Source organism: Petaurus breviceps, unplaced genomic scaffold (genome assembly GCF_028583685.1).
Source record: "Petaurus breviceps papuanus isolate PSGF00001 unplaced genomic scaffold, PetGlider_PUasm1.0 77, whole genome shotgun sequence".
NCBI lineage: Eukaryota > Metazoa > Chordata > Mammalia > Diprotodontia > Petauridae > Petaurus > Petaurus breviceps.
Window position 1 is genome coordinate 4934014 of NW_027186492.1, and position 12454 is coordinate 4946467.

The 12454-nt window shown below is 41.9% G+C and overlaps 1 protein-coding gene across 1 annotated transcript in view; it reads right to left on the reverse strand.

Moving 5' to 3' along the window:
• The window catches only part of PLA2G4E (phospholipase A2 group IVE), a 69018-nt gene that overhangs the window by 7188 nt on the left and 49376 nt on the right, over nt 1-12454 (reverse strand). Inside the window, exons 15-18 of the mRNA XM_069105819.1 lie at nt 10901-11038; nt 8886-8993; nt 3502-3705; nt 1371-1537 (exon numbers count right to left, since the gene is read on the reverse strand). Coding sequence (XP_068961920.1) covers nt 1371-1537; nt 3502-3705; nt 8886-8993; nt 10901-11038 — 617 coding nt within the window. The remainder of the gene's footprint in view (nt 1-1370; nt 1538-3501; nt 3706-8885; nt 8994-10900; nt 11039-12454) is intronic.

Sequence of the window (12454 nt, forward strand, 5' to 3'; positions counted from 1 at the left end):
AAGGAAGGAAGGAGGAAAGGAAGGAAGGAAGGAAGGAAGGAAGGAAGGAAAAAATTACATGTCTTAGTGAATTAGTCTCATAAGAGAATCCAAAACTCTTGGCTCAGACCAAGGATTTAGTGTGAATATGTACAAGCAGAATCTGTTTTAGGCTGACCTGATTAAAACACAAAAACCAAGTACCTTTTTTTCTGGACTTGGAGTCAGATACTTGGGCAATTTTACTTGATCTCTCTGGGCCTCATTTTCCTCATTTTAAAAAGATGTTGGAATGCATGACAATCTCTGAGGTTCCTGCTATCTCTAAATCTGTGATTCTATGGCTTGGAGTTCAAAGTCCAGCCCTGATAATTCCTACCTGTGAGACTATTTGTAAGTCCCTTAATTTCTTGGTGTCATAGTTTCCTCATCCACCTTGCTGTTCTTGTTCAGTTATGTCTGTCTCTTTATCACCCCATGTGGGATTTTCTTGGCAAAGCCACTGGAGTGATTTGCCATTTCCTTTTTTTTTGGTCTTTTTGGAGGGGGCAAGGTAGTGTAATTGGGGTTAAGTGACTTGCCCAAGGTCACACAGCTAGTAAGTGCCATTTTCTTCTCCAGTGGATTAAGGCAAGCAGGGTTTAAATGACTTGCCCAGGGTCACACAGCTAGCAAGTGTCTGAGATCAGACTTGAACTCAGGTCTTCTTGACTTCAGGCCCCATACTCTATCCACTGACCTACCTAGTTACCTCCTCATCTATAAAATGGAGGTACATGGAGCATAAGTAGTCTTCCCTCTGGAAGGGAACTTGAAGGTCATATAGTCCAACCCTCTTACTTGACTGACAGTTGAAAAAACTGAGACCCAGGGTGCTAGTGATTTGTCCAAGGTCCCACAGGTGGCAAGCTAAGTACCAGAGGAGAGAGTTGAACATAGGGGCCTCCAACTCCAGGCTCAGTATTCTTTCCATAGCACACATGCAGTACCTCTCTCATAGGAGTGTGAGGAAAGACTTTTGGAAGCCCTAAAACATGAGAGGAGAGTGAGTTCTTGTTCACAGGATCAAAGATCTACAGTCGAGAGGGACTTAGATCATCTCCTCTAACTAGTTCCTCATTTTACAGATTAGGAAACTGAGGACAAGGGAACATAAGTAACTTGCCCAAGGTCATACACCATGATGTTTTTTCCCCCTCTAAAACATGGAATGTTTCAGGTACTGGGAAATTCTCAAAATTAAAAAAAAGTTCCATTCCAATGGAAATTTATTTTTGTTTCTGTTTTCTTGCCCAAGAAAGAAGTGGGATTTGAACTCAGATCCTGTGACTCCAAATTAACCCTCTTTCCACTTCATCACACCATTGCTATTATTATTTCCCATCACTTGCCTTTATCTGGGAACCTGCACAATAATTGAGATGTATGATGATATCAGCTTTCCTCTCGGCTCTCAGCAGGGGTGGGTAACTGGAATTGACGAAGAATGCAGTATCCAGCAGGCAGAGATGATTCTCAGACTGCGTCAGACGGTTTGGGAAACAATCCAGCACTGTGTCTGAAAGCCAAGCCCTTTCAGTTATTAATATACCCCTGCTAATTGTAACACCACCACTCCCTTAGCAACAGCAAATATCAAGGGGTACTAAGTGGGGACGGATTGTTCTGTCCCATCCTTCACAGGCTGGTTTCTTTTGCAGGAGGTCCACCGAACATCAAGAGAACCCAGTTGTCCCTTGTATATTCTCTAGTCCTGCCACCACTCCACCAATGTGAAATGTAGATCCCTTTCTGCTTGGGGTCATTGAAAGATCACAATCTCTTAGGGATTTTGGTTGATCTTGCGTAGAATGAGCAGAGAAAACCAGTTATATCATCCCAGTAGATCTCAGTGAAAGGGAAGGGCTCAACACAGCCCTAACAAATTTATGGAGCTGCTTGGGCACAGGGCCAAGTATGGGGCTGTACACCCTGGTTCAATAAATACTTGTTGATTGAAATTATTGGAACAGACTCACAATCCCATCAGGATGCAGCAAAGTAAGAAGTTGGTGAAAATGGAGAGACATATGCAAGGGTTTTGTTTTTCTTTTTTCCCAACGGGGGTGGGTGGGAGGGCAGAGGGGGAAGATAGGGAAAGGAAAGAAGGAAGGAAGGAAGAAAAAAGGAAAGAAGGAAAGAAAGAGTAGAAAAGAGGGAGAAAGAGAGTAGGAAAGAAAGAATAGAGAAAGAAAAGGAAAGAGATGAAAGAAAGAGAAAGGAAGAAAGAAAAGTGGGTCTTTGAGGATCTTTCGCTCTCTTTTTTTTGAACGGAGAGAAAAGAAATCAAGGGAAGTTTAGAAAGAAAATTAAACAGGCAGGATAACTTTTTATATACTTATATACATCATAAAAATCAGCATTTTCATGGATAATCCTCCTTTTCTAATACATACATACATATACACACACACTCATGCATACATGCACATATATTCTTTGGTGTTCAAAATAAAAATAAAATCAATTAATTTTTTTAAAAATTGGGTCATGCTCAAAGCCTTGGTCCTCCTTTCTGTCATCCACAGCAAGTATTTTTGAAATGCTTATTATGTGTCAAGGGTAGTTTTAAAGCACCAGGAAACAAAGTAAGGGAAAAAAAACTAATGGAAGAGAGACAATGTGTAAACAGCTGCATAATACAGTATAAATAGGCTGTACATATAGTATAAATGGTAGGTAATCTCAGAGGGAAGGCCCTGGGGTTGGGGTGAGGAGAAGGAGAAGGAAAGGGGATCTTCCAGAAGGTGAAATTTGATATGAGCCTTGAAGGAAGCCAGGATGAGGAAACGAGGAGAGTAGTCACAATTTAGGTCATTGCTGCCTTGTGCTTATAGGTGCAAGTGCCTGACCTGTGGTAGAGCATTCCAAGCTCCTATTGTTCTGATCAGTCACAGTCGGATACACTGAAACCTGACTCTAGCATAGTGATGTCATTTTAGTCCTTTTTGAGAACGAAGGACAACAATCAATCCACCAACCAACAATTTAGCGTTGGAAGAGACCTCAGAGTTCAATCCCTCTTTTTACAGGAGAGGAAACTGAGGGCCAAGGAAATGCAGTGACTTAACCAACATCACACAGGGAGTAACTGTTAAAGACAGCTGGTGGTGAAGTGGATAGAATACTGGGCCCAGAATCAGTAAGACCTGAGTTCAAACGTGGCTTCAGACATTTGCTGGCTGTGTGACCCTGAGCAAGTCACTTAACCCTAATTGCTTCACCAAAAAAGAAATCAAATAAATAAAAACATCTGCTGACTGATTGACTACTTGATTGCTTGCTTTTGGACTCATCACTATTCTTGATACTGTTGAACTGAGGGGTAAGGAGGGAAATTTTACAGCCCAGATAAAAACAAAACACTTGAAGGTCAATTAATTTTGGGGATTTTTGTCCACCCACAGGGCAGACTAGAAAGCAGCTTGCATTTATTCCAGATGGATACAAGCAAAAATAGGGATGTCCTAGCATCAGACTCACCTTTCCATGTGTTGAACTGGATATTTTGCAGGTAGTCTGTGTGCAGCTGCAGGCCTCGGAGGAAGTTGTGGAACTGAGACACGAAGGCTCGGTAGGTGAGAATGTCCCGTAGAGTATTAGAGAGCCTTGTGGCAGGTAGCACAACTGTTGTCTCCAGGACGTTTGCATCACACTTGGGGATTTCAGGCAGTAAAGGTTCATCCTCTGAAAGAAAAGAGGGGAGAGGGAGCAGACTGAGGAAACTAGAGTTTTTCCACATAATGAGTTGGAACCTGATGAAATCATCTAGACAAGTCACTTCACCGTGTTTGCCTCAGCTTCCTCATCTGTAAAATGAGCTGGAGAAGGAGATGGCCAACTACTCTAGTATCTTTGCCAAGAAACCCCAGATGGGGTCACAAAGCATCCTCTGTCACTGAATGGCTGAATGACAACATTTATGATAAAAGCAAGGTAATTTGGGGGATGGGGGGAAAGATTTCATGGCAGTGTTTGAATTTAGCACCTATAAAAGCTAGGAATTCCAAGAAGCAGAGATTTGTTATAAGATAATAATTGTAAAGTACTTAGCAAACCACCAGTGCAATATAAATGTTTTTGATTGACAAAAAGCTGTCTTTTCACTCAAGTAGCTTTCGTTCTACACCCCAGGCTTGAGGTGGAAAGAGCCCAAGGCAACAGGATTAGGGACAGAGATATAGTACAAGAAAGAGGCCAAGGGACCATAAATAGAGGACAGAAGACATAGAGCGAAGGGAGAGAGGCTCAGAGATTCTAAGAGAAAGGTTCATGAATTCCTTTAGGTGTGTAAGACAGTGACAGTCAGTGCTCTCCAGCCACAAGGAATTCAGAAGTTGGAGGGTAGAGGTCTGTGATACACAGTCAAGATGGAGAAGAGAATGGCAAGCATAGAGAATTGGAATTTTCCTCATCTAGAATAGTGCCTGGCATACAGAAGGTGCTTAATAAATGCTTATTGTCTGAAAATGACTAACCACAGAATTTCAGGACCTCCTACTCCCTCCCTAGCTCCCACCAAATTGTGCTTCTGCTTTCAACCCAGCTCCTCTTTGGATATTATTACCCTCTCAAACCCATTCAGCTTCTCAATCAGCAGGCCTGGCCACTGACTGTGTATTTTCCTTAACACACCACTACTGTTTGACTTTTCCAGTTCACAAACCTGTGCCCTTGGCTGCTGACTTCTGCCTTGCTCATGCCACAATCCTGCCCCACCCTTACCCTTTGGCAAGGTTCTTTTGGAATGTCCCTGCTCCTCCCTTTCCCCCTCATCTGGAAGCCTTGCTGCACCCAGCCAAAACCCCTGTAGTTCAAACCCAGGCTCTGCCTGGGCCAGCCTACGGGTGGGGCCAGGACGTAATAGAACAGTACCCAACCTATCTTTTGGGGGGGCCATGACAGCTATGTGACAAAGTCACAGAATTTAGAAGAGGAAAGGACCTCTATGGCTACCTAATCCAACCCATACCTGAAAAGGACTCCTTACTGTAATTATCAATTAATCAACAAGTGTTTATTAATCCCCTACTATGTGCCAGGTGCTGTGCTACGTAATAGGGATACAAAAATGATGAATGAAACAATCTCTACTCTCATATATGATAAGTGATTGGCCTCTGCAGACTCCACAGTCCCTCAAAACAGCCCATTCCCCTTCCAAACAGGTCTAGTCGGTCATTTTCTTTTCCTGACATTAATCTCTTGCATGCATAGATCCTGAGTCTTCCCTCTGGGGGCCAACAGAAAGAGTGTAGTTTCTCTTCTGTATGACGGCCATTCAAATATTTGAAGACAACTTTCACATTTCCCTGAGCCTTTCACTTCCTCCAGTTCCTTCAGTTGCTTGTTACTTGTCTAAACTCAAGCATCTGTGATTTCATCATTACAGGCTTTCCCTTCATTGATACAGATAAAAGTTTTTTGAACCTCAGGCAGTCAGCTTGGTATGGATTTGGAATCAAAAGATCTTGATTCAGATCCTGACTCCATTCCTTACCACCTGTGTGACCTTGGGCAAGTCATTTAACCTCTACAGGCCTCAGTTTCCTCATCTGTAAAATAAGGGTTTGGACTAGATGACCTTTGCAATTCTTTCCAGCTCTAAATCTAGGTCCTATGATCCTGACTGCCAGACATGTTTTAATGATCCTCTCCCTTCACCTAGCTGAGGAGGTACTCAGACAAATGAAATACAGTCCCACTTGAAGCCCATCCTCCCCTCCTCAACACCTACGAAGCATGATAGGACCTCTCAGATTGTGCTCCTCTGGAAGAACCTTCAAAGACCCAGGGGTTGGAGAGGGAATTCGGTGGAAGAATGATACTAGACACACATTTATAAGCATTTCACAAAGAACTTTGCCTCTCCAAAATCCCATGAGCTGGGCAGTACAAGGATTATTATCTCCATCTTACAATTAAGGAGACAAAGGGTCATAGATCATGAGATTAGCCCAAAGTCACACAGATAGTAAGCAGCAGAGTTTACACTAAGCGCCCATCATAATCTGATTCCAGCCTATCTTCTTACCTGGCTTAAGAAATACTTTTCTACTTACCAGAGCCAGACAAACTGGTCTATTTGCTGTTGACATTTCATCTCAGATTCACAGGATCAAGGAATCACAGCCTTTTAGGCTCAGAAGAGATCCAGTAGCCCTCTCATCCAATCCACACCCTCCAAATAATTCCACCAGGGAACCCAAACAAGTGGTCATCTAGGCTCTGCTTGAAGAGCTCCAATGAGGGAGAAGCTTTTAGGTTTTCACCTGATATCAAACCAACAATGCCTCTTTGTAGATCTCATCTTTTGCTTCTGTTTTTGTAATCTGAGTCCAGGATGTACAAGTCTAATCTCCTCTACAAGACAACCTTTCAGATAGTCAGTGGCAGTTATCATGTCCTCTTAAATCTTCATTTCTTCTTTTTTTTTTCTTTTTGTAGGGGCAGTTGGGGTTAAGTGGCTCGCCCAAAGTCACACAGCTAGTAAGTGTTACGTGTCTGAGGCCGGATTTGAACTCAGGTCCTCCTGACTCCAGGGCTGGTGCTCTATTCACTGCACCACCTAGCTGCCCCCATTTCTTTCTTCTTTTTTTCAATCAATCAAACAAGGATTTTTTAAAAGTGTTTATGCTGTACTGGATATGGCGCTAAGCCCTGGATATACCAAGAAAGGCAAAGGCAGTTCCTGCCCTCAAGGAACTCACATTCTAAATGGGACAGCATGTAAATAGATTTTTAAAAAAAAATTTAATTCTACTGGGCATTCACTTCACAAGTGAAATTAAATATATCCAGTTTCTTCAATTTATCCTCAGAATTTATCCTCAAGGCTCTTTACCATCCTGATTACCTTTCCTTGGTCACTTTCTAGCTTGATTCCCAAGGGTATGCTGATAAATGTTTAACAATTAGCTCTGAAAACTCAGGACACACCTTAAGTTTATTCTGTATTAGCATTTTTTCCATCACTTTCTTACTTCTAGGCAATCAGCAACAATAAATCAAGTACTGATTTATAATATCTGCTGATTTTCAAGGTGTAAATACTCCCATTAATTTAGCAATTGGCTGGCCAGAACAAGCTGAGTCCAGAACATACTGTTAAACCCTTCCTAAGATGTAGTGCTGAGGACTAATTACAAAAGTTCAGATGTGGTCTAAGTAGTCACAGTACAGTGAAGCTATCACCTCCTCATTCCTTAGGAAGCTGTCTTTCTTAATGCAGAGACATTTGTTATTTTGGCTGCCAATTCATACTGTTGACTCATAGTGAACTTTTGGTCCACTAAAACCCCCAGATCTTTTCTGCACAAACTATCACCATGCCACTCACCTTTCCCCTCTCCTATCTTTAACTCACAGAGTAGAAGTTTTTAAACCCAAGTGTAAACTTGATATTTATCCCTATTCAATTCCTTCTCCTTAGATTGAGCTCAATGCTACACAGATCCTGTGTGGATCTTGATGGCCATCCAGTAAGTGATATAACATCCTTGTCTTTTCTAGCTTTGTGTACCTAGGAATTCAACAAGCATGTCACCTAGATCCTTATGCAAATTATTGATTAAAATATAAAACCCGGGGCTAAGGCTAGTACCTGGGGTCTTCTAGTGGAGACATCTTTCCAAGCTGACACCAAACCTTTAATGACCATTGTTTGAAACTGGCCATTAAACCAGTTCCAAATCTCTCTAATAAGGCTAACCTACATCTCTCCATCTTTTCCCTAAGAATAGCACAGACACATTACCAAATGCTTTGCTAAAATCTCAGTAAATTGCATCTATAGCATTTCTCTGATGTAACAGCCCAGCAACCAAATCCAAGTCTAGTCATTTCTACTTCTAAAAATCCCCATCATTTTTAGGTGGCTTAGCACAAGTGCTGCCTCCTCCATGAAGCCTCTCCTGATTTTCCCCAGTGGGTACCGTGTTTCCCCGATAATGACCTATCCCGAAAGTAAGCCCTCCCCTTACTGTGTAAGATTCCTCTAAAATAAGCCCTCCCCCGAAAATAAGCCCTATTGAGATTGCTACTGTAGTAAAGGTGATCCCCTGAGCTACACGCTACATTACAGTACCCTCTGTATGCACCGTCCCCCCCCCCCGGTGAAACGCACGCCTCGCTCCGAGCTGCATCCAATCAGAGCTGCAGCAGTGAGCGCGTCATCCTGTTCTTTATTGAATTCATTATTGAATAAAGGTACATTTTTTTGTTCACATTTACCTGTTTATTAAAATTGCTGTCAATGTTCATTAAAATAAGCCCTCCCCTGAAAATAAGCCCTCTGGTGTTTTTCTGTCCAAAAAATTAATAAGACAGTGTCTTATTATCGGGGAAACACGGTAGTTCCCTCCCCAAGAAATTACTTGTATTTAATATATATCTATTTTGTTTTGATTTGTCTGTATATAGGGTATTGCCTTCCACCTCAATAGAATATAAGCTTCCTGTGGGCAGGAACTGTTTTTTTTCCTTTGTATTCCAAGTACCTGGCATATAGTAAGTGCTCAATAAATGCTTTTTGAATGAATAAATGAAGCTGGAATTCAAATCTGAGTCTTCTGCCTCCAAATTCATTGTTCATTCTACTACTGGAGTATAGCAAAGCTGCTTCATACCACCATTGCTGGCCTCATTCCTCTTTTCCTTCCCCTCAGTCCCAAGCAATCACCCTCCACTCCAGACAAGCCATTGTGCTCCCCATCCCTATCTAAGCCCCTCCTCTCTTCCCAGTTCTCTCTCTCCAGACTGGCGTCTCCTTCCTTAGCTGCCCCAGTCTCTCAGAGAGCCATGTTGTAGTTTAGGCATGTGGTTGGTATTTAAATCCCCTCTGCAAGGGGAAGTCACTGGTTACTCACCAATATCGTGCACTTTTTCTCTTGTCCATCTGTGGAAAAATTCCTCTGAACTGTGGGACAGATTCCAGGCATCAAGCATGTTCAGGGAGAAGATACTGCTCCACAGGCCTGGGGGTGAAAGGACAATAGTGAGCTTCTTGGCAAACACAAGGTCCTTCCAATGGTTCAGATTTGGCCTCAGATACTTACCAGCGCTGTGATCCTGGGCAAGTCACTTAAATTCTGACTGCCTCAGTTTCCTCAACTGTAAAATGAGGATAATAATAAACAACAACTACCTTGTGGGGTTGTTATGAGGCTCAAATGAGATGGTATTTGGAAAGCATTTAGTATCATGCGTAGCATATAGTAGGTGCTTAATAAATGCTTTATCTCCCCTCTTCTCTCTCTTCTTTCCTTCCCTCCCTCCTTCCTTCCTTCCTTCCTTCCTTCCTTCCTTCCTTCTCCCAATAGCTCCCAGAGCCATTGTCTGAATCCATTAAATTCTCCAGAGGAGAGAAGAAGGCAGGGGCAGAGGAAAGAGGAGGACTAAGAGCAGAACTAAATCCCTGCCTGATCCCTGTCAAATACAAAAGAGGGAAATAAGGCAAGACCCCTCCCCCTACACCAGTCTGGCTTCTCCATAAAGGGAGTGATCGATAATTTAGACTCAGCTCTGCCATTTGCTTAACGCGTGTCCTTGGGTGAGAGTCATTTAATTTCCATGGGCTTCAGTTTTCTCACTTGTATATGTATATTCTGGCCAACATAAAACCTCTCTGGTCTCCTTACAAATAAAATGAGGGAATTCAACTAGACAATTACTAAGGTCATTTCTTGCTCTAAATCTATGATTCTATAATTCTTCGATCCTTTCTCTTATCATTCATCAAGCTACACCTACAATGTGTAGGGAACCATTGAAGGAACAAAATTATGAAGTGACTATAATTCCAACACAAAATCTTTTCATATTTCTTCCACCTAAATCCAACACCACAGAATCATAGATTTAAAGTTAGAAGAGGAGAACTAAGGGTCAATGACCCTGAGCAAAAGTGCTGGTAAATGTTCAATAGTTGCCTCTTCTAGGGGGGAAAATATATGCAGGATATACGTTTAAGTTTAATCAGCATTATCAACATTTTCTCCATTATGTTTTTAAGTATAGTGCAGGGTGGGGAACCTACAACCTTGAGGCCACATGTGACCCTCTAGGTCCTTAAGTGTGGCCCTTTGCCTGAATCCAAACTTCACAGAACAAATTCCCTTAATGAAAGGATTTGTTGTGTGAAGTTTGAATTCAGTGAAAGTCACACTCAAGGACCTCAACTTGGGGCCTTGAGGCTGCAGGTTCCCCACCCGGTCTGGTCTGGAGAATTAACAAAACAATAAGTCAAGTGCTGATTTGTAACATTTGCTGATTTCCAAAAATCCAAATGCTTGCACTGAAAATTTAGCAATGGGTTGGTTAGAGCTGACTCCAGAACATTCCCGAACTTATTGCTATTCAGTCATTTTTCAGTCATGTCTGACTCTTGGCGACCGCATTTGGAGTTTTCTTGGAAAAGATACTGAGATGGTTTACCCTTTCCTTCTCATTTTACAGATGAGGAAACAGAGGCAAACAGGATTAGTGACTTGCCCAGGGTCATACATCTAGTTAAATGTCTGAGGTCAGATGTGAACTCTGGTCTATCTTGACTCAAGGCCCGCAGTACCTTGAGTACCAGCTGTCCCAAACCAAACCCTCTCATCTATAGACAAGGAAACTGTAGCCCAGTATGGTGATGTGACCTCGCGTCTAAAGTCATAGAATCATAGATTTAGAACTTCATAGGCCACCCAGCCCAACCCTGTTTGACAGATGAGGAAAATCTGAGGCCCAGATTTTCCAACTAAGGTCACACAGATAGTAAGACAGAGGCGGGATTTGAACCCACGACCACTAACTCCACAGCCAACACATAGTCTTTCCATTGGGAGCCTGCAATCTTCTACCGTCCAAATAGATGTCCCCAGGACAAAAAAATCACCTAACAAGTAACAGAGCCGGGATTCTGGGATCTTCTTCATCAATCGTCCCATGTAGAACTCAGAGCCAAAATGTTCTGTGGGGACAAAAGCTCCATATTTCTGGAATCCCACTTCATAGGGGGTGAACTCCACCCATTCTGCATACAAAACAGCAAAAGAGAAGGAGTGAGGAGTCATTTCTGTTCAGAAGGCCCCCAAGGAGAGCTTCAGTCAGGACTTGAGAATGCCATGGTGCTAAGAAGGGAAACTTAGCACAGCCCTCTCTGCTCTCTCTGAGTCAGGGGTTCTTAGCCTTTTTTGTGGAACACTCTCCCTCCTCACCTCTACCTCCTGGCTTCCCCGGCTTCCTTCAGCTCCCACCAAAAAGCCCACCTTCTATAAGAATCCTTTCTCCACCTCCTTAATTCTAATACCTTCCCTCAAATTGTTGATCCCCAATTTATTCTTTACATAGCTTGTTTGTTCATGGTTCTTTGCACGCTGTCTTCCCCATTAGACTGTGAGTTCCTTCAGGGCTCTTTCCTTTAGTTTGCCTCCCCAACTCTTAGCACAGTATCTGGCATGTAGTAGTCACTTAATAAATGCATGACTGATTTTTATCAGCCTGGGGAAGCCTATGGATTCCTTCTCAGAATTGTATTTTAAATGCATAAATTTTTATTTACATTGATAATCATTAAATATCATATTTTGGCCAACGTCAGAATTAATCAAACAGACTACCTTGCCTCATTTTAAAAAGGCTCCTTTTCTTTCTCAGCCATTCCAGAGACTAGATAAGGTGGGGAGTAGGATTTAAAACAGGCACCGCGAGATCATAGATTTCAAACAGACCCAGCTTTGTCTTGCTCTAGGAGAACCCTTCTTATGTCAACCAGAAGAGGCCTACTTTATGGCTCTTACGGACGAGACCCTCAACTCAAGACATTAACTTGACTAATGGGACTTTTTCTTATCTTAATATTTTCTGGGCATATTCCATGTTATTGAATGTTAATGGTAAAGAAAATACAGATATTCTGGATCATAATTTCAACTGACACTTTGTCAACTTTCTTGTTTTATTGTATTTATCATTTATTCAATTAAGAAAATTCCTTTCTCGTACAATGATTAGACCATAATGGGGATCATAAATTTATGCAACTCAGCCACTCTGTATTGGGATGGTCCTAAAATGTACTTAAGCTCTCTGATCCCTTTGTTTGTCAGTCAGGACTCTAGTCCTGCACTCCTTGTACAAGTTATGCTAGCCTTAAGGGAATAACAAATAAATGTTGCAGTTTTATATCACTTTTTGTCTTTAACCAAACCTTTTCTAGAGGTTGACAACATCTACAATCCAATTTTATTTTATTTTTCTTTGTTTCTTCCCTTTTCTTTTTTCCTTCCTTCCTTCCCTTTTCTTTTTTCCTTCCTTCCTTTTCTTTCTTTCTTTCTTCCTTTCTTTCTTTCTTTCTTCCTTCCTTCCTTCCTTCCTTCCTTCCTTCCTTCCTTCCTTCCTTCCTTTCTTTCTTTCTTTCTTTCTTTCTTTCTTTCTTTCTTTCTTTCTT